The sequence below is a fragment of the Python bivittatus genome, unplaced genomic scaffold (genome assembly GCF_059951505.1).
Source record: "Python bivittatus isolate LINGU-HERP-01145 unplaced genomic scaffold, Pbiv_v1 ctg000160_np1212, whole genome shotgun sequence".
Classification (NCBI taxonomy): Eukaryota; Metazoa; Chordata; class Lepidosauria; order Squamata; family Pythonidae; genus Python; species Python bivittatus.
This window is the reverse complement of record NW_028277076.1, coordinates 1,519,755-1,540,545: the sequence shown is the minus strand read 5'-3', so window position 1 is coordinate 1,540,545 and position 20,791 is coordinate 1,519,755. Positions and strand designations below refer to the sequence as shown.

Genomic DNA, 20,791 nt, shown 5'->3' with positions numbered 1-20,791 from the left:
TCAAGCCTTCCTGCCAGTCAACTTTCAAAAAGATACTGCTGGAAGTTTCTTCTCTGAAGATCTAGTTGACAGCACATTTCTGATGAGCAGTTCACCTGATGACGCATGTCTGTTGGCGGCTGCCTGGCCGATGCCCACTGGAGCCATGAAAAAAGCATGCAGCTTTATCTGCAAGCAAGTGTCCAGCAAAGATGGAGGTCTTAATAAAAAGTTCCCCAGTCTTCACTTGCAAGTCTCTCTAGCATTGCCAGGAACCTGTTTCTATGGTCTGTATGACTTTAATCTGAGAGGATTCTCTCTGGGGCTGTCCTCAGAGCCATGACTTTGGAAGAAGACAGCCAAAGATGGTATCTCCTCCATCATATCTCCTCCCTCTGCTTTCTTCTCCCTTTGTAGAGTCTGCTGCATGCGCTGTCGATTCCTCCTGTACGTAAACCTCCAGAAAATTGAACCTCCTCATAACTGAAGTCTGAACGAAAGCCTTATTTTATAAAAGATGCAAGGTGCCACCCTCTGATAACCTTGGCCGTCTGGAGTCTCCCTGGGTTAGGCTTTGAGGCTCACAAGGCAGTTTGGCTAGCGGGTCCCCAAGAGCAGAAGGAAGTGTGCCTCCTCTGTATTTAAGCTTCCCCAACGTGCCAAGTCTCCAATGCAAAAATACGGGACGATTCGCTCAACGTATCTCTTGATGTCAAAAACCTGGTGCTGCAGAAATGGGCAGAGGAGCTTATCAGTCTGTGGGTCTCTCTGGATGCAAGGCAACCATTACCCAGACAACTCTGGGCTAAGCCCTTGGTATTCTGAGAACCTTTTCTGCTTTGGCAGAGTGTTGCAGGTTGGCAGCCTTCCCGTTGCCGTGCCCTGGACTCCGCAATAGCCTCTTGCACATACTGGGGGGGGGGGGGGGGATGTCCCTCCATTTACCTTCCTAAGGGGAGTGGGGGTCTACAAAGCCATACTTGCCTCATTAGGGCCTCCGTTGCTCAGCAGCACAAAAGTGGGTCACTGAGCTGAAGCGCAGCTCATCCAGCTGGACCGGAGAAAATGTAATTTAAAGGGAAGACACGCATGGAACAGAAGGTCACAGGGTCCTGGATCAGGAGCCCTAACTCTAGCTTACGAGGCGCTCTGACACACGTTGTGGAAGCTCCTCTTTTTAAACCTTGGTGTCAGGAGATAAGAACCGAGTTTGAAGGCGAGGTGGTGTTTCAGCCAGGGATGGAGAGTCTACGGACACCCGCCGGCTACTTCTGTCCCTGAAACTGCGTTGCTGTTTCACTGCATCTCTCCGTCCTGTCCTGGGCAGAGTGATATCTTTTGGATGACTAGAAGGCAAAGAGGGAATTTCCACAAGATCATGAGCACCTCTTCTGGTGTGGTGCTGAGGCACTTCCCCAGTCCCTGGTTGAGCCTACAGAATTCCAGCAACCTCCTTCTCTCAACATCCCAGCCTTGGGATCTCAACATCAGAGCCTCTGACGCCCCTGTTCTTCTGGGATCACTGCTTCACTAATGGTCCTCCCATGTACCAAGAATCAGTCCTTTGAGAGTTGAGATGTAGAAGCCGGGAGGTGAGGGGCAGTAGGGAGAGGGTCTTCCCTCGCCAAGGAGCTGGATCTGAGCATCCCCCATTCCCATTTGCTCTTAAGATGTAAACAGGAGATTGCTTCATGCTAGGCAAGCAAGATGGTGGGGGTGTGATGCATGGAGCTGGTTCTTCTGCCTCGACCATCACCAGTCAGAGGATCCCTGTTTAGAATTTTGCCTGTCGCTTTTTGAAGATGTTTGAGTTCTCACCAAGCGCAAAGCTGGGCTGAAATTGGGTTTGGAGGGTTGGTATCAGCACCTTCTCAAAATCTCTAGGGACGTGGCGCAGTCCCTCTCAAGATGAAGCAGAAGAGGCAGCTTGGGGACCAGGGCATGTGTCTCTCTCCAGAAGCCTTTGCTTTGAATTCAGCTGCTTTATGGAAGAGTCCAGAGTGTGCCTGGGTGTGTGTGTAAAAACCACGCACATGTGTGTACCTGTAAAAATTAGCAGGAAGATGGGAGGGTGGGCTAAAGATGCTTCTTCAGAAAGTAATTAGAGCAGGACAAATGGATTGTTCTTACACATCAAAGGCTGCGATTTCTGCAGGCAGGCCAGGGGAAGAAGTGTTAATGCAAAGTGGCAGAAATGGGGAGGGTGGGGGATTGTTGAGAAAACACGCAGGATTTGACCAGAGGGGGCACTCTGTGAAATGCTGGCTTGATGTAATGCAATTTGATGGCCCAGGAAAGAGAGTTGGGGGGCGGGGGGAACATTACTTTGAAAAGCGAACGGCTCGTCTTCCGAAATGCCTCCTTTGGGATTTGGGGGGTCCTTTCTTCTAGGAAAAGGTGGCCGGGGCATCTTCCACCTATGGAAGTGTTTGCCATTGCCTGCCTTCGGCTGACCCTCAGATCAGCAGGACAAGCTCCTGCGGTGTGGGATCTTCCTGCCCCTCTGGTTCCTTCTGCTCCTTGGTGCGAAAGCAGTTTTAGCTGAAGAAGGCTCTGGGTTTCACTGGCTCCCCTTCCTGGCTTTGGGAACATGGTGTGGGATCTTAGTGGCGGGCTCTTCCTGCAGAAGCCCCTTTGGGATGGCCGAGCACTTCCAGGAGCTGGCCTTGCGCTGTTCATGGGGGCCCCCTGCCGGCCGGCAAGCCGTAGGACCGACTCCATTTGGCAAAGCGGATTGAGCGCATTGCTCAAGCACCATGGGCTTCATTATCCAAGAGCCGTGCCTCTTGCGCTTCTCTTCCGTGGGCCAGGGAGTCCGGGGCACCCCCCGTTGCTTGGCCAATGGAGGCCAAATTCTAGCCAGTTCTCCCACCCCCAAATATAGGCTGTTGGAGGTAATGCTCGGCTGGTTCTCAGCAACCCTTTCCAGGGAGCTCCGCATGATTCTTTTCCAGTCGTGGAGATTTCTAGCCAACCCCTAATCATTGGTTTGGATTAAGTCCTAAAACAAATGGAGCTGTGCAGATCTGCCTCCCGCTGCGTAATGCCTGGCTCTCCTCAGAAGGAGCTCAGGGTAAAAGGGAAGGCAACCGGTTGTCCCTGTAGGCACAGCTGTGCATATTTTACAGAGAAGAGGGAAAGTCTGTGAAGTTCTTGTGCCCCGCAATGCAGGGACGAAGAAAGGGACGAGGGATCTGGCCCCTGGACATTGCTGAAGCCTCGCTCCAAAGCTGCTAAGAGGTCAATATTGCCCCTCCCTGGGGAAGATGTCACTGCTGGATTAGGTGGCCTCCAAGCTCCCTGCTGTAGAGACTTCAGCTCCTTCAGAAGTAGAGATGGGTCTCTCTTGGTACCTGCCAGGCTGAGCGGGCACGCTTCCATCCCACGGGTGGCACGAGCTGGCCCACAACTGAACCCCCCTCATTGCAGTCTTGGTATCTAGCCCCCTTTTCCCCAAGATTAATTGGTGCAGCGCCAGGAGAGGAGCTGCCCTCCGTGCCATTCTCACCAGGCTGGTGCCCTGTCTCTCCACACACTTTTCAAGGTGGTATGTTTCCAGTCCATTATTTCCCGGGGATTGAAACGGGAAGCAAGGCCAGATGTTCCCCTCTTGGATTGCCCAAAGCAGGGTTTGTCTGGGACCCCTTTCTTAGGCGCCGCCCCCCCCCCCCGCAAGCAGGAGAAGTACTCCTTGAGGTTTTCCCATAGTTTGCTCAGCCTCGGATGTTGAGGCCCAGCTTGTAAGCTGAGCTCCGGTCCCGTTGGGTGTCTTAGCAAATATTTGCCACCCAACGGCAGGGCTACCTCCCTGATAAATTAGTGCTGTTGGCCGCCCCCCCCTGCCCTTTCTGGCCGTGCTTGGCTCAGCCAGAGAAATGAGGACCCTCCTGGGTTCCTGCAGGATCTGAACAGGTCCCTCTGTCCTCCTCCGTGGCCCAGGGCTTTGGAGGGGCACTTTCCACTGGCCGTCTTGGCTCGGAGGTCCCAGGCTCTGTCCAGGCCCGGGCGGCTGTGCGCATGAAGACAGCTGGGCCGAATCCAACCCAGAGGCCGCCTTGATGCAAGGCAACTGGGCCGAAGGGTGCAGAGGTGTGGAAGAGCATACTGCTCTGTTGGCACGTGGGGGCTGGCAGGGCCCAGGCTGGCTGTATCTGGAGAGCTGCTGTCGAGAACCCAGGCACCATGGATGCTCCGGGAAGCCGTGTGCAAGAGCACCTGCGCACTGGTGCCAAAGGAGGCCAGCTGTGAGAGCGTGAGGGAGCCGCGCGGCTGGGAGGGCGGGTTGTGTGGTGTTGTGCTGTGTGCTGGCACGCCTCCTCCTCCTCCTCCGTGGAGTCCCCACAAGTTGTGACCTTAGGGCTTGAACTTTGGGGTCACGTGACCGGCCTGTAAGCTGACCTGCGAAGGAGGATGGGCCGCTGCCCCTGTGTCCGGAGCGGCAGTGGTGGCCCCGCAGCGAGGGATCCCTGATGGCCACCGGGCAGTGAGCACCGCTGGGCAGGCAGAGCGAGGCCGTGGCCCCCCTCACCCCCCCATGGCTGCTCCCGAGCCCCCCAGCCAACGTGGCGGAGCGTGAAATGGAGACATGGGAAGGTAAAGGCACGGGGGGGCCGGGGCAGCTCTTGCGGAGAGCTTTGGGGAGGGGGCAGCTGGACGCGCGGAGGCCTCCACGTTGGATGCTCCCGAGGCTGGGAAAAGGGCTTGTCTATTGTTTCTCGGCCCGAGCACTTCCCAGATGGCCTTTAGAGTGGGGGGGGGTGGCGGGGTTATGATTTCTCCTCTCTTTCGTTTGTGGCCAGTCCCTCTGCCCAGTTTGACAGTTTGCAGAGAGTTGCCTTTAGTTCAGCTTTTGTTTCTTGGACAACCTACGAGGGGGTCCCCTCCTTTAGGCTCGCCCGAGCCCAGGGGTCCGCACCCCCTCCCCCCCGGTCTGTATGTATGTGCCAACAGACGCAGGTTGGCAAACTCCAAGAAACTGCAGGACTTGGAGAAACAGGAGCAAACCCTGGGGCAGGAGTTGTTTCCCTCCCTGGTTCGGGACCCTGAGGAGGAGGAGGAGGGGGTGGCATTAATTGCTTTTGTTTGTGCCTGGACCCTGCTGGAGGTTTCCGGCTGCCTCGGAGCTTCTTCGGGCCTCTCTCCCCCCTTTCTCCCCCCCCCCCGCTTTGCTTTCTTCTTTCCCCCTGCTGCAAAACTAGGGCCTCCCCCCATTTCGTCTCTGGGCGACTCACTCGTTTCTTGCTCTGCCTCCAGCCCTGCTGGCAGTGAAAGGGAGGGAAAGGGAACCCTTTCCCAAATGGGCCCAAATAAGGGTGGGCGCTTCGCCCACCCCCATGCCCGAGATCAAAGGGCCAAGCTCCAAAGCCAGCCAAACTCTTCCCAGAGAGAGGAGGACGGCTGGGGGAATGACTCGCGAGTGTGAACTTTTGGAAGTCGCTCGAGGTGTGTGGTTTTGCTCCGGGATGGGAGCAGCAATGAGCTACCCAGGGAGGGCCGGGCTGGAGGGGTTGCAAACAAGGCAGGGCAAGCCACAGAGGTTCCCCCCCCGCCTGTGGGCTGAGGCTTTGGGGCAGAGGCCCCCCAAAACAGCCCTCCTGCAAACCTCTGCAGAGTCAGCGCCCATCAGCTCCCTTCCACCCTAAAGCCTCCCCGGCTGCGCCTTCTGCTTGAGATTTGAGGCTCCCTCTGCCAATCCATGGAGGCCTTGTTTTGGTGCCCAGGGGGTTAATGCTCCGTGGGCTCTCTCCTTTGCTGGAGGGCTGGCCCCAGTGCAAGCGGCCTCAGTGCGGCTTTTCAGCCTTGTCATTCACCAAGCAGGAAGCCTCGAATGTGTGTGTGTGTGTGTGTGTCTTAAGCTCCTCTTCCCCCCCTCCTTCCCCCTCCTCCAGGACGAGGACTGGGGCCCAGATCCCCAAGGGACTTGCTGGACCACGGGGCTGGCGAAAGGGAAAAGAAGGTCTCCCATGCAGCCCCACATAAAGTGGGGTGCATGCCCCTCGGTCCAGCTGGCCTTCCTCATCTTAGAACAGCTTGGTCAGACTTCTCCTCCCATCATTCCCAGCCCACGTGGCCTGGCAGGGATGCCATTGGGGAGCTGGGGGGGGAGAAGCGTTTCCCATGGGAGCACGTGGCAGTCGGCTTTAACCGGCTTGGCTGATTGACTTCCCAAAGGTTGCTCGGTAATAGTTTCATAAGGAAGCATTTTATCTTTGGTGTTTCTAAACAACAACAAGAAGTTTCCAAAACACTTTGCGAGAAGAGGCCTTTCAGGAAGGGTCCTTCCTTCCTCCCTCCCTCCCTGAACAGCTCTCCAAGTCTGATCCTTCTTTAAAGCAAAATGCACATGCCACCCACTCCTTTAACAACTGTGGGTAGCTTGCATGGTGTAGCACCAACATGGTTAGCGCCCCAATAAAATAACCGATATGAAACACGTGTATCTCGAGCCTTTTCCTAAACTGCCGTCAGGAGAAAACGTGCTTTAACAGCACGGGTCATTTTTTCCCAGCGCAGATGTCTTCCCCGCCCTGTTCGTTGCAGTTCAGCGCATCCACGGTGGGACCCATAACGTTGCCTCGACGAATCATGGAAGAGCGAGGCGTGGGCGTTATGGGAGACGGTGGAGAAATCTGGTTTCATCAAAGGGCGAGGGTTGTCTGTGGGCAGAAACCATGGGATGTCTCCGAGGACTACAGGTGTACCTTGGCTGCTCCCCTCTAAATTCCTTCTCTGCCCCCCTCTCTGCCCCCATCATCTCAACCCCTACCTCCCCTCTGCTCCTGCGTCCAGAAAATGCAACGCAGTTTTTAACAGCGGGTTTTTAACCCCCCTCTGATGAAAATCATTTGTAGGCTTTATGTTTGTGCACGGGCCCTGGCAGTTGTGTTAGGGTGTCCAGCCAAGCGGGCCAAGGCACTTGGCATTTCAGCCCACATCCCTTTAAATATATCCTCAGTCTTGATTTAATTTGGGTTGACCGTGCCAGGAAAAGTGGTAGGCAGTTAGCGCATGCCAAGAAAGGGAGCCATTACCTGGGGCTAAAACTCGCGTAATTTTTCACTGAAGTTTGAACAGCGGAGAAAAGACATTCGAGACCAGTATGTGCTGATTTGCGCGCTCTTGCTCTCTCTCTCTCCCTCATTTATTTATTTATTTATTTTTAAGAACTGAAGGGAAAACTCATACAACTTGTGAGGAAGGTGGAAGGGTTGGCTCTGAGGCTGGAGCTTTGGGTAGTCAAGAGTTAACAGCAGCCCTTTCTTGATGAGGTGTGAAGCAGTAGCTGCTTGGGATGGAGAACGATGCACAGGACCATCCCACAAACCTTTTCCCATCTTGCCAGCCAGTCTTTCTATGTCGCTCGCTCGTCCCCCCAAAAAGCCACTTCCACATCTGAACGTGGGTGAAGGGAGCAGATGCAAAACCCACAGCTGGCCTCTTCTGCGACAGTCCCAAGGCCAGATCATGATCCTTGTGCCATGCCCCTCTGTTCCCATCCTGGTAAAGCAAAATTCATGGATGGGGTGGTGGCCATTTTGTAGCGCATTGTCTGACAATTGAGAAAAGAAAACATGGGGCATTGCTGGGGTTTTCTGAGCTGCTCTGGTTTCTGACCGGGTCCTGCCTGCTGAGACCAGACGAGGTAGCACACTGGATGCTCTCCTTCGGATTCCAGCAAGTTAGAAATCTAGCCTGAACATGTTGCCAGTTCCCATGGAAGCCCTGGGTGGGTGGGAGGGTGTCTTTCCCCCCAGGTTGCTCTGCAGGCCTTTCTCACAAACAGTGCCTCCGTTTGTTGGCCCCTCAAGTCTTGGCCCCTTCAGCATTGGTCTGGTTGGTGCGCTCATCAGGCAAAGGAAACCTGGTCTTGGAATTCACCAGCTGCCCTCACGCTATTTCCAGTGGCAGGCTTTCAGCAAGGGGCATCTGCCTGGCTGCAGCCCCCTCCCCCTCCCCGAGCATGGTCCTTTGGTCCCCCCTTCTTAAACCAACGACATCCTCCCTCTGCCTGGCCAGGATTGGTGGCTTTGATTGGGAGAGAGAGAAGGCAAGAGACTGCTGAAAACTCAAAACCCACCCAGGGAGCCCTGTTAATCTCCTCTTTTCTCCAGTCATCAGATAACTAAAGACCAAGATAATGCCGGGTGCCTGTAAAATCTGTACAGTAACTCTGCTTAAGATAAGATCCTGGGCTGGAGGTGGAGGAGGGGGGCACTTGGCGGAACCTCCCGATCATCTTGATGGTCATCTTGGGCTTTCTCCCACGTTTGTATGCCCCTGCAACAAACATGTTGGCTGAAAATGCCCGTTTGTTGTGGGCTTCTTCTCAGTCCTGGAAAATAAACTTCCCACCACCCCTTTGGCTGAACCAAAGACTCCATTTTAGTTTCCTCGCCCCATTGCAGAGCACAACTTCACCCCGATGGGCCATTGGCAAGCCTCTCCCCGCTGCCTCTGTCCCAAATGGGCCACCTCTTCAGGGGCATTGAAAGCAGCCTTTGGGAATTGGGTTTGGAGTGTCCCAAGCTATATGGAAGAGCTTTGTGGACTTAGCTGGCCATGGGTTCCTGGCAGCCACGGAAGGCCACCAATCCTTGCCCTACACAGCCAGCTTCCCGTGTGAAGCAGGGTTAGCCAAGAATCCAGGATAATGAGGGCGGGGGCTTGGCATGCCAAGTGGCGTGCTTCAGGCACCCGTGCATGCATTGCAGGGCACGTGAGTCGGGTTTTGACATCTCCATCTCAGCCATAATTAGCGCATGCCCACCGGGGCTGGTAGAACCCTGCCTTGGCCTCATTCTGTCCCAGCAAGGATTGGAGAGTTTTGCTTAGTGGAAGGTGACAGCTCTGCTCCTCGGGAGAGGGAGGCACTTTGCCTCCGTGTTCCGCTCAGAGCCACCTTATTAAGTTGGGCGGTGGGGAGCTTGGAGAAGTCCACGGCTGCCAGTTTTGCTTAATTACCCTGCTCATCGAAGACCTCTTGAGATTCCTTCTTCAGCTGAGGTTCTGCTGATGCTTCTCAAAGTTTAAACAAGGAGACAAGTGGCAGGAGCTAACATTCACACCCACCAGGGTTCACACTTCTGGGCAAGGAAGTTGAGGCCCATCCCACTTTCTGCAGTCATGGAAGCTGGCTTGAGTCCAGATGTTTTTGCTCTTCCTAGGCCAAAGCGCACTCTCCCTCTGCTTTGCCAGCCCCCGTCTCACTTCCCCCTCTGAACCTTCAGGATCCCCACTGCATGTGGACCCAAGAACTCCTTCTAAAGTGCCATGCTCTGAGTCCCTCCAGGCCTGGTTGTCGAAAGTCATCCATCCCGTGCTGGTTTGGTCCGTCCTTCCTTCCTTTCTCACGTGGTTGCTGTTGCCTTCCTCCTGCAGATGACCGGGTGGACCAGCGCACCTGTCTGATCTGCGGGGACCGAGCAACGGGCCTGCACTACGGCATCATCTCCTGCGAGGGCTGCAAGGGTTTCTTCAAGCGGAGCATCTGCAACAGACGGGTCTACCGATGCAGCCGTGACAAGAACTGTGTCATGTCCCGCAAGCAGCGTAACCGATGCCAGTACTGCCGGCTCCTCAAGTGCCTCCAAATGGGGATGAATCGGAAAGGTACAAATGAGGCGAGCGCAAGAGGGGTGGGAGGGTGTCTCCTTGGTCCGCGTTGAACCAGCACAACGCCAAGGCGAAGAATCCAGTGCAGAGTCAAGTCCTAGATTAGCTCTGTCTGCTTGGGTACAACGGGAGGCCGTTCCAAGCAGATTCACTCACCTAGAACAGAAGCTGGTGGCCAACTTTCTTAGCTGGGTTTCCATCCCTTCCTGTTTAGGGCATATTTTTCTAATTTTAGAAGGTGCAAGAGTGCAACTGCGGACTTGAGCATGGACCGCTTCTGATGCTCCCCAGTTGGGTTGGGATTTCAACCCCGAGGATCTCCAGCCACACCTCCAGAGGGCTATAGGTTGTGAATGTTCTTCTCCGATCTGTCATCATCTATGGATGAGGGCTTGCCCGGAGATGGAGCAAAAGACAGACCAACAAAATAAAATTCACAATAGCGTGCTTTCCGTGGTGGACCCAACCAAGCCTATAGCTATTTGCTAGCAAGGGGCTAAAATCTGTTCCTCTGTTTCAGGGATGGGGCGAGGTTAAGCGGGGTTCCATTCCTGATCAGCCTTTTCTCTTGTTGCACTGCGGAATTGGCTTGCAGCTTGAACCCCCCTGGTTTGGGATCTTCTACGCTTAGCCACCCCGGAAGCTTGATGAAGCCATGTTTGATGGGGCAGCTATCTGAAAACCAGTGTGCAGTTCTCAGAGCAAAGGAGCTGTTTCTTTAGCTAGCCAGCAAAAACCTAGAAGACAATTGGCATCCTTCAGGCTTTTGAGGTTGCCCACCCTGGTTCCTTCCCTTAGCGTCCAGGGGAAGGGTGGTGGTACATCTTCAGGGTCCTGTTGGTTAGAAGGAAGAAAGAGAGAGAGAGACCTCTTCTGGTATCTAATGAAAAATGCAGGCTAGGACCCCTTGCATGGGAAACAATGCATTTTTGCCTTGGTTTTCCTCCTCCATCATCATTGTCGTCGTCGTCGTCGTCGTCCCAATTCCACCAATGGTGCATCATAGCCAATTTTGGTTTCTTCATGATTCAAGCCATGTCTGAAGGCTTGAGAATTATAATTACGGGTGTCCAGCAGTGGTGCTGTTTGTAGTTGGGCTGTCATTGGTTCCAAATGTAGGCAGCCCAAAATATTTATTTATTTTAGATTTATTATAGCTGCCCGCTGCCATAGGCACGTTCTAAGTTCTTGTGATATTGCACCTAACGCTCCGGTTACACTTGATATCACTGTCAACTTCTTCCAAATTTTTGGGGGAGGGAAATTAAAGGACTTGGAGTTTGGGTTTGTTCCCAAATAGAGTGTGCCATTACAGGCTTATTTTGTGTCCCTGTAATAAATTGGAAGCGTTGGTTTGGGTCAGAACTGGGCATGCTTCATTGGCATAGGTTATGCCAATGAAGACTCCCAGCAGTGCTTTGCTTCCTAGTTCTGGACCCCTCTCCTTTCCTGATGGACCTGAGAAATCCTGATGGGGAACAGGTACTGCCCTCTTTCCAAGTGGCTCACACAGTTTGGAGATGACCAGCTGACACTGGGGCGTTGTGTTCATGAGATTGCTGTCCCAGAAAAGCTTGTTATAGTTCCCCGGCTGCAACAAGAGATCAGGTTCTCCTTTTGCGTTGGATCTGCCTTCGAGCAGGGGATAGTTCTCCTGCCCAACAATGGAGTCTACTTCTGGTCCCCTTGGGAGACTTTTGAAACTCTGTGAACCGCCTGGGGAGGGACCTGGTTGGGAGAAGATCAGGGAAGGGTAGAGCCTCAGTCCAAAGGGAGATCCTGTGGATAGATGAGTCATCAACGCTGAGAGGTGGAATTCTCCCTTCAGGATCAGTTTGGCTCAGATTTAGCTGTCCTGTTGGAGATCTGTGTGTCTTGGGCAGTTGGAGAGAGAGAGAGAGGTTGACCATGGTTTACCCCTACCTGAGCAACCTTCTCTTTCTCCTGCTACGGTGGAAGTTACATGACTTTAGAGAAGCTTCAGAAGCTGCTGTCTAGGTTCTGGACAGGGCCTTCAGGCCATCACTCCTCACTTCAGAAATGGGCTGTTTTTTTGCCTGCATCTGGTTGGCACCTGGGTCTTTACTTTCCATCTGCTTTGGACAACCTGAAGAGCGGGAACCGAAAGTTTTCCGAGAGGGGCGGCAGCTGGTCTGGTGTGTGGCCACCAGAGGGAGCCTGAAGGTCTATGCCCAGCGGTGGCCCAGGAATGCAACGGGAGTCTCTGGAAACCTTCTCATGTTCCATGGCTGCAGTCCTGCCTAAACAAACAAACAAACAAACAGAAGTCAGCCAACTCTTTCCCCCCACAACCCCCAACATAGGGCCCTCCATTTTCCCTGGACAGCAGGGCTGTTGGACAGCTGTTGTCTAGGAGGAGGAGGTTGAGCTGTGCAGATCCGGCTCTCTGCTGATCAGGTTTGGCCAGGAGTTGGTGGACTTCTCTTCCTTCTCCTTCCCATCTGCTCTCTGCACATCCTTGCCTGCCTGCATCCTCCCCCCTCTGCCCTTTCCCTTCTCATGCTTCAGGCAGGCTCTACCTTCAAATCGAACTGGCAGGGCCTCTTGCTTTTCCCTTTCCCCTGTTCCCTGGTTGCATAGAACCTCTCCAGTGGAGAAAGGGCCAGGCCGTGCTTCCTTCTGGATCCCTGAATCTCACTAGGAGCAATGTGTCTGGTGTAAACTGGTTCCAGCTGAGCTTCTGGGGCAGCTGAGATGTTCCAGAACTGTTGGTTGATTCTGTTGGCGAAAGGGAACAGTGGGGCTCTCAATCCAGAAGGTAGCCCTAGGTGCTCTTCATCGGAGGCCCCTCTTCATTGGAGGAGGAAGGCAGGCATTTGTTCTTGGCACAGCAGCCCTGGGTAACAGGAGGATGGAGAACGCTATCGCCTGAAGAGTCCTAATAAGCACAAATCCGGTTGTGTAGTGCCTCCTACTGGTCAGGAGCTAATATAACATCTACCGCCAAGGGGAGGCGGACTTGAGGCCTCTAGCAGGAGCCCCAGACCAATTTACAAATCCCCCAAAAACTCAACTATGCAAGCATGTAGGAAAAAAGGTAGGCGTACGTGCATAGTTTCTACAGGAAGAGGCCTGTTAGCGGTCGCTGGGGCACCTTGGCAGAGTTCCTGACCTGCTCCTTTTCTTTCCCTTCCAGCCATCCGTGAAGACGGCATGCCTGGAGGCAGGAACAAGAGCATCGGACCTGTCCAGGTGAGTACCCTGCTATCTTTTTCTGGTCTCTGCTGGCCGGGGGTTGGGGGGCGGTGACCCTTGGAGAGCCTCTTGCTAGACACAAGGAGGGTTGAGAGCCGGCAGCCAGAAAGGCCAAATATTGATAGGGTTGAGATTTGTTGAAGAGATTTGGCGGGGGTGGTGGGGTTCCTTTACCAAGCAGCTCCTTCTTGCTAGGTGGGCTTCCCAAGGAAAGAAAATACCCCCGCTGGGGTGCTTTTCCTGCAGTGTCAGAGACACCTTTATCAATACAAAGTGATGTGCCTTTGGAGAATATTTTTCTGGCTGCGCCTTACAACAGCCTGGGGTTCAGCCCACCTCCACCTTTTGGGACCAGAGACCCCCATGTGTCAGCTCAACTGTTCTGGGCTGGCTTTGAAGGCTTGCTGACAACTGTAGAGACCACCTTTCCGCCTCCTCTAAGCCAGCACGAGCCTTCCAGCCCCTGCCAGGCTCTCTGTCCATCTTCCAGCAATCTCAGCACCGTTCCTGGAGTCATTTCTGGCAAGAATGTCCAGTAAACACAGGGATGATGGATGGGCCCGCTTGCCTGGGGACGTCTAGTAAAAGGGGCAGATAATTCAGCCTGATCGCTTCCACCATCCCAATGAGAAATGAGGCCACTTTTTAAAGAGTTGCTTGGAATGGAAGAGGGAGGACCTTTGGCGGTGGGTTTTATTGTAGGATGGCAGCATTGTGCTCAAGGGGCCTTACGGGATGAGGCTTCCCGAGGCATTTGGCCAGGAAAAGGGGCCGCGTCTTTTGCGCTCCTTCCTCCTGGGAGGCAAGAACCAGCTTGCTTCCGTAACATCTGCTCTTCCTGGACAAGGATCCCGAGGGAGTGTTTTCTGTCCCTTCCTTTTTGTAAGAGCAGCATCTTCGATGGAACTTAGTCTGTGCCTTTGGGGTGAGAAGTCGGTACCCTTTTCATGTATCAGGTCAAATGGACCAAGGGTATTTTCTAGTTTTCTGGGTGCATTGAAGGCCTCAGGGCTTGCGCACCACCACGAGAACAGTAAATAGCAAGACCCTCCATCAATAGGCTTTTGGGTGAAAAACATCTGTCAACAACTGTCAGATCGCCAGGAACTAGTTAGAAAATTGGCTTGATAGAACAGGGGAACCTTAAATTCATTGATAGGCACCTTCAGGCTCCATGGGGCAAAACTGAACTCCCCCTTCTGCCCTCTTTGGCTGGTGAGATTGGACATGCTGTGGCTTTCCTCCTGCTGCTGGATTCCTATGTGGCCCCCAGGCAGTGGCTTTTGTGTCTCTACAGCTTGTGGAATGGGCCACGGGTGGGCCAAGCCGTCAGCCCTGACCAGGCGACTGATTTAACTGCCCTCTCCCTTGCTGGTTTTCTTTCCCCGGGGCAGATCTCCGAGGAAGAGATCGAGCGGATCATGTCTGGGCAGGAATTCGAGGGGGAGGCCAACCTCTCCTGGTGCAACAACGGGGACAGCGACAACAGCTCCCCTGGCAATGGGGTGTCCGAAAGCAACCAGCCCTCCCCGGTCTCGACTCCATCTTCAAGGTGGGACTTTGGGGAGGGCAGCCAAGCCTTTGGTGCGGGGGGGAGGAGGAGGCATTAAAGTTGAACAAGGGTCTCCCCCCCCGTCTTCTCAGCCCAGCTTTGCCTCTTCCAGTAGGTCTGTGGAGCTGAACGGATTTACTGTTCTCAGGGATCAATACGTGGGGGCACCGGTGTCAGCCCCCTACCAGTACCTCCCGCACCTTCTAAGCTGCCCAGCTCACACAGCCCTGCTGCCTCCCCAGCCCCGTAGCCTCGACCCCCAGTCCCACGGCCTCCTCATCAGCCAGCTGGTGTCTGCCGAGGACCTGGAGCCCTTGGGCACCCCGATGCTGATTGAAGACGGGTAAGTGATCAGGCTCGCTCCCCCTCCCTTGGCACCGCAGTCCTCGGGCAGAGTCGGGACCCCCTGGCACAGCCGGAGTGAGAAGCTGCTGCTTCCCCGCCCTCTGGTTTTAAGCCCAGGAGATGAGATGAAGCCTCTGGGCTGAGACCAAGGTGCTGCCAGGGCCATACTCCCGCCCGGGGGGCTGTGTGGAAAAGTGCTCCCCCTGGGGCGAGTCAGCAGGCTGGCTGTTCCAGGCAGTGAGCTAAAATGGACCCGGGGAGGCCCAGGTGGGGCGGTGGGGGGCCTTTTCCACATGGCCACCTATGTGTCAGCCACCCGGGGGGGTCACGGACTTAGGGGAAGCAGTGACCAGAGCTCTCCCACCCCAACGCCTTTCCTGCTCCCGGCTGCCACAGGTACAGAGTGACCCAGGCCGAGCTGTTTGCCCTGCTCTGTCGGCTGGCGGACGAGCTGCTCTTCCGGCAGATCACCTGGATCAAGAAGCTGCCGTTCTTCTGCGAGCTCTCCATCAAAGACTACACCTGCCTGCTGAGCTCCACCTGGCAGGAGCTGATCCTGCTGTCCTCCCTCACCGTCTACAGCAAGCAGATCTTTGGAGACCTGGCGGACGTGACTGCAAAGTACTCCCCCTCCGACGACGAACTCCACAGGTAAGGGCCCTGGAGGAGGACCCCGAGGGAGGCTTTCAGCTCTGGCAAGGGGTCAGGGGGGGTAGCAAGACCCTTTCAGGCAGCCTAATTCTTCCCTCCGCCATTCCCCTCTAGCGGATTTTGCCAGGACGGGCCTGAGTGGCAAAGGGGAGCCCCAGATGGGGCACCCTCTTAATAGGGCAGGCTAGAAATGTCTCCCAGTCCCCCTCTGGGAGAAACGGGGCACCATGCAGCGCTCCCTTGTCCAGGCAGGAAGACCAGGACCTTTAGTCCCAAGGAGCAACTGATCCAGCATAAGCCCTGTAAATTTGTCACCTTGCCAGAACAATTTTGTAGAGCGGACCAGTCTCATTAAACCCATATTGGAGTGTGTTGGGGACAGATGCTTTAAACACCAGCCGGACCTCAAACACGCGTCCCTTTATGCACAGGGCAGAGTTGGAGGAGGCCAATTCTTAAATTCCGGCCAGCAGTGCCACTCCAGAGGAAGGGCGCTGCCAGAGGTTTTGCCCCCTTTGCCTCATTTGGGGAATTTCCTACCTTTTGCAGAGCTGGGCCAGGAGGGAGACTTTTCTAAGTTGCTGGGCAGGGCAACTAGCTGGCATTCTGGGGAGGTATCCTTGCCTGCCTGCCTGTCCCCTGCCTGTCCCCGGGCTTTCCGGTGTGAAGGTCTGGATTGTAACCTCAAAGCACCTTTCGCCTACCCCCGCCTGGGTCAGAGGCAAGGGTTGTTTTCTCGGGCATAAATTTGCCCTGTCCGGCGCAACGGCTGACACCAGCTGAGACACACGGCGGGCAGTTGCTCTCCGTGACCCTGGTGCTCATGAATCAGGCCGGGAAGAGGACATCGCAAGGCGGGGATGAGGGAGGTGTGGTGTTTGAAGAGCCACACAGGGTAGATTAAGCCAGGGGTCCCCCTCCGTCCCCAAGTATCTTCTGCGCTCTGAGCCTTTCCAGCTCCATCTGACTGATCAGCCACCTCTGCACTCCCCTTATCAGGCAGCAGATGCTGAGTGCGAATACTTCCTGGCCCAGCTGAGCGTTTCCCTTAATCCGATGAGCCTCCTTCCCTTCCTCTCCTCCTCTGCCCGGGTTCCCCTTCCCCGGGATCAGCTTTGAAAATGTCCCCCTAGTGCAAAACCCAGATAAAGGGAGGCGGTCCCTTTCCAGATGTGAATTCCAACGTTTGTGCCTCCAGCCAGGCACCCTTGAGTTTCCTGGGGTGCTCTGGAGTGTGGGGTTTAACTGCCCCCTCTGCGCACATCTGTCTCGCCTCTCCCACTTTTGCGGTCTTCCTTGGGAATCCTTGACCCGTGTGAGTTTCAACTGCCTTGAAACTCCTACCCTCCCTTTAAATCAAACCTTGTCGGTCCTCTCATCCTTGTTCGCCCGCTGGCGCTCTCCCCCCGCCCAGCTGCATGTTTGCAACGCCGAGCAAAATTTATAGCATCTTTTTCATCTAATCGTTCCCTTATCAGGAGCTGTAGTTAACGCCAGATAGTTGCACCAGCCGCAGATTGGTTCTCTGGGGAATTGGGGGGGCGCTGTAATGAGCGGGGCAGACCTCTGCAGAAGCAGGCCAGTGCAGAAGAGCTGAAGAATCTGGGCTGACCCCGAGATCTTTCCCGTGGTGCTTTTCCCGAGGGCACAGAGAGGGAGCAGGCCTCCTGTTACTGCAGGGCCCAGCGCTCCACGTTGCTTTTCGACCAGGGGCCCGGGGCAGCCTTTGGCTTGGCCAGCCCAACAGCTGTTCAGCACCTTCCAAATTGCTTTCTGCCATGGCTGACCTGGCAGTTCGAACAGCCAGGGTAGTTCAGCCAGCAATTTGGGAAGAAACTTGGGTCCAGTCCTGACTGGAAGGAGCAGTGCTGGCTTTGCAAGGATTTGGAAAAGACATCCTGCTTTGGTCACCAAAGAATAGCTTTTGGCCCAGGGCTGGGTGGCAGGGGAGGAGGGGAGGCCTGGCATCTCCAAAGCCCCAAAAGGAGAATTGTAGATACCCTGCGACTGGTGTGTCTGTGTGTTTGTGGTTCTTCCCCCTTCTTCCCAAGCCATTTCAAGGCTGGTGTACGAATGATTAAGACCACCAGAATTCCCCCTCCTGTATTCTGCTGAATCCTTTGCCAGCCTGTCTCTGGTAGACTGCGTCTTCAGCAGGCAGAGCGTTCTGTAGGTGAGCCCCCAAGCTGATGGAAATCGTGGTCCAGAGTGCCAGAGGGCACCCGGCTGCTTGAAAAGGGTCTCCAAGGGCGCGAAAGGGCCGTTGGCAGAAAGGGCTCTGTCATGGCACTAATGGACTGGCCAACAGGGTGACCTCCTGGGTCTCTTTTCCATGCGTTGATTCCTAGACCTTCTGGTTCAGAGGATCTTGCTGTGAATGACGGGGAAGGATCCTTTTCTGCCTCCGATCCAGGAGGAGATAGTTAAACGGGCCCACAATCTGAGCCCGGGACTTTACAAGGAAATGGTCGCCAACACAGTGGAAGGCAGTTGTGGAAGAAGGATATAGCCATTCGGGTGCTCAGACAAGCCCTCCGCTCTTGGGTCTTCTGCCGCTTGGATCGTCCTCTGTTGATTCCCCAAGACAGGAGCTGCACCCCTAGAAAGCTGATTTGTGCCGTGCTCCGTCCCAGTGTGTCTGGAGAAGGCTGCTGGGGAATCTGGGTGGATGGAGCCTCGTGCTTTGGCAGAGAGACGAGAAGTTCAGGAAGCAAATAACTCGAACTTCCTTTTCTCCTTTCTCTGAAGGTTCAGCGAAGAGGGGATGGAAGTCATGGAAAGACTGATCTACCTGTATCGCAAGTTCGGCCAGTTGAAAGTGAGCAACGAGGAACATGCCTGCATGAAAGCCATTAATTTCCTCAACCAAGGTGAGTGGCCAGGAGGATGAGCCTTCCTCCTTATTACCCAGTAGCTCTGATGGTCCTGTTCTTCTGGTGATCTCATTGTGGTTGGAGAAGGCACGAACCACATGGTCCCGTGGAGGGCAATCGGGCAACCTGGGATCCTCCAGAGATCGCCATCTCCCACCAGCCTCACTCCAGTGGCCCAGTGACAAGGAAAGCTAGGAGTTCCCATTGGCAACTTCTAGAAGATCTCCAGTTTTTTCCGTCCTGAGCCTACAGGAGCTGACTGAAAAGGCCAGTGAAATGGGATCAAGGAAAAAGAGCCCTTAAAAAATAAAACTGGGCCCCCCAACTTCATTGCATCCTTTGTGGGAGACCCGGCAAGGAAGGTACTTTAAGCTGGGCTCACCTTCCAACAGCGAGACAGGCTGTACAACAGGCAAACTCTTATGTAACTGTGATAACCTGTTGGGTGCAGCCCTGAGTTATTGAGATTCAGGAGGTGGGTGGGACACATCCTCTCACTTCCTTTCACTGCTGCTGTCTCCCTTCTGGGAGCCAGTTTGCTTGAAGACGGAACCGGAAGCCTTGAGAGTTTGGATGTTGACTTATGGCCCAGGGTTGGCCTTCTCCGAGAAAATTCTCCGGCTCTCATTGGCCTCGGTTAGGAGGCTCTTAATGTCAAACGACGGAGCCGGCCCTTGGAGCGAAGATCCGATTTTTGCTATCCTTCCTCCTCTGTTCTCCCCTCTTGGGTTGCCTCATATCCAGCTAAGCGGGGAGCAGCTCCGGCTGGGGCTGTTCCTTCCCCGCCTCCTGCTCCTCACGTGCCGTCTTCCCTCCAGACATTCGGGGCCTGACCAATGCCTCCCAGCTGGAGCAGCTGAACAAGCGGTACTGGTACGTCTGCCAGGACTTCATGGAGTTCAAATACCCGCATCAGCCAAACCGGTTTCCAGACCTGATGATGTGTCTGCCAGAGATCCGATACATTGCAGGTGAGCCGCCAGTCCAGCGCGAAGCGAGCAGGGCAGAACCTCCCTGGGCAGTCTCCTGGAAGCCGGGGGGTCTTCCAAAGCTCAGAGTTTTCCAGGCAGCCCAGCTGCTCTCCTGGGATGAGGCTGTGGAGTCCCTAGGCTTGGCTCGCTTCCCCCCAGAGCTTCTGGAGGCCGATAGCGCCAAGAGTCCTAAACCAAGCCCGGGCGTTGCCGTTGCTCCTTCCGCTTGCCCTCGGGTTCTCCGGCTTCCCTTCCCTTCTCCCCTCTCCAGCCGCCTTCCTGGTTAGGAGGCAGGAGACAGGCCTGGGACCCCAAGGCAGGGAGCAGCCACTCACCGCGGGGGTCTTGCCTTGTCAGGAAAAATGGTGAACGTCCCTCTGGAGCAGCTCCCACTCCTGTTTAAGGCCGTCCTGCACTCTTGCAAAGCCTCCCCGAACAAGGAATGAAGCCGGCCGGGAGACCCGAGGCCTCCCCAGCAGAGGAAGGAGCAGCCACCCCGCGATCCGGCCAGCGGGGACGTCTCCCAGCCTCTGGCAGGGCAGTGGGTAGCCTTGCCGTCGTAGCAGGAATCCGTGGGGCGGGTGGGGTGGGGTTGTTCCTTCGTCTGGGTGTTTGTCGTTGTGGGGTTTTTTTTTTTTCGTTTCGTTTCGTTTCGTTTTTACTCATTTTCTCTAATATTTATTTCACGACAGAGTTGAATGTATGATCTTCAACCCCGTGCACGGCTTTCTGCCCCAAAGCACCGCTTCGGCGTCCTCTTGCAGTTTACAGAATGTGAAGATGTTTGTTACAGTGTTTAGGGGGGTAGACCTTTTTGTACTGGGGAGGGAGGGGTGGGAGCGGGGTGGGGTCTGGGCTGATGACTAAGACTACCTCAAGGAGAAGGTGCTGCCCACAAATCTCTGTAGCTCACACCCCAAGGGCACATCCCGGCGGGCAGTCGCCTGCCCTCCCCAGCCAGATCCAGCTCCCCTAGAGAAGTGCCAAGCCGGAGGGCAGAGGTGGGCGGCGTCTCCCTCGCTTCCCCCCATTCAAAGCCCGTGGACCATCCAGGGGCCTCCTCTGCTCACTCAGCACAGATCCGTGCAGGCACTTCCTGCTCTGTTGCTCACAACTCCCAGTTTCTTCTCCGTTGCTCACAACTCCCATTCTTTGCACGCACAGAGGCTGCAGGGGATGCGGTCGATGGGCTGCCCCCTCCCCCATTTGGGATGCTGGGCCCCACAGAAAAGCCGGGCAGGTGTGGGGCGGGTTGGTCCTTGCCTTCTAGGGGCTCGGCTCTGGCGTTGCTAATGTTGGTGGTGCTTTTCCAGTTGGGGGGGTTGGGGGAGGGTCCCCGGCTTTTTCCAGCTCCCTAAACTATTTCAGATCCAGGGCAAACCACCCACTGACTTTGACTCCTACTCACACGTGGACGAATAGCACAGACCTGTAAAAGTGGCTTAGTTCACCCCATCTCTTCTCCACACGCATCTGCGCAGGCCTCTGAAGCCCCCATAAACCAGTTTGAAGTCACCGCCCACCCCCCAGGCTTGGCTCATCTCTAGGCAAGCGGCTGGCTCAGATCGACCCGGGGAATGCGGGCGAATAGG

General features: G+C 55.1%; 1 protein-coding gene across 4 annotated transcripts in view; it reads left to right on the top strand.

The window, feature by feature from the left end:
* The window catches only part of NR6A1 (nuclear receptor subfamily 6 group A member 1), a 43,749-nt gene extending 23,966 nt beyond the window's left edge, over positions 1–19,783 (top strand). For 2 of the 4 annotated variants that reach the window (XM_088146882.1, XM_088146879.1), the window contains 8 exons: positions 9,358–9,588; positions 12,749–12,804; positions 14,202–14,359; positions 14,472–14,702; positions 15,101–15,355; positions 18,104–18,225; positions 19,047–19,199; positions 19,557–19,783. In XM_088146882.1, the coding sequence (XP_088003008.1) occupies positions 9,358–9,588; positions 12,749–12,804; positions 14,202–14,359; positions 14,472–14,702; positions 15,101–15,355; positions 18,104–18,225; positions 19,047–19,199; positions 19,557–19,645 (1,295 nt within the window). In that variant the 3' untranslated portion in view covers positions 19,646–19,783. The remainder of the gene's footprint in view (positions 1–9,357; positions 9,589–12,748; positions 12,805–14,201; positions 14,360–14,471; positions 14,703–15,100; positions 15,356–18,103; positions 18,226–19,046; positions 19,200–19,556) is intronic. The other 2 variants (XM_088146881.1, XM_088146880.1) reach the window with 2 other exon arrangements.
* Positions 19,784–20,791: the final 1,008 nt, after the last annotated feature.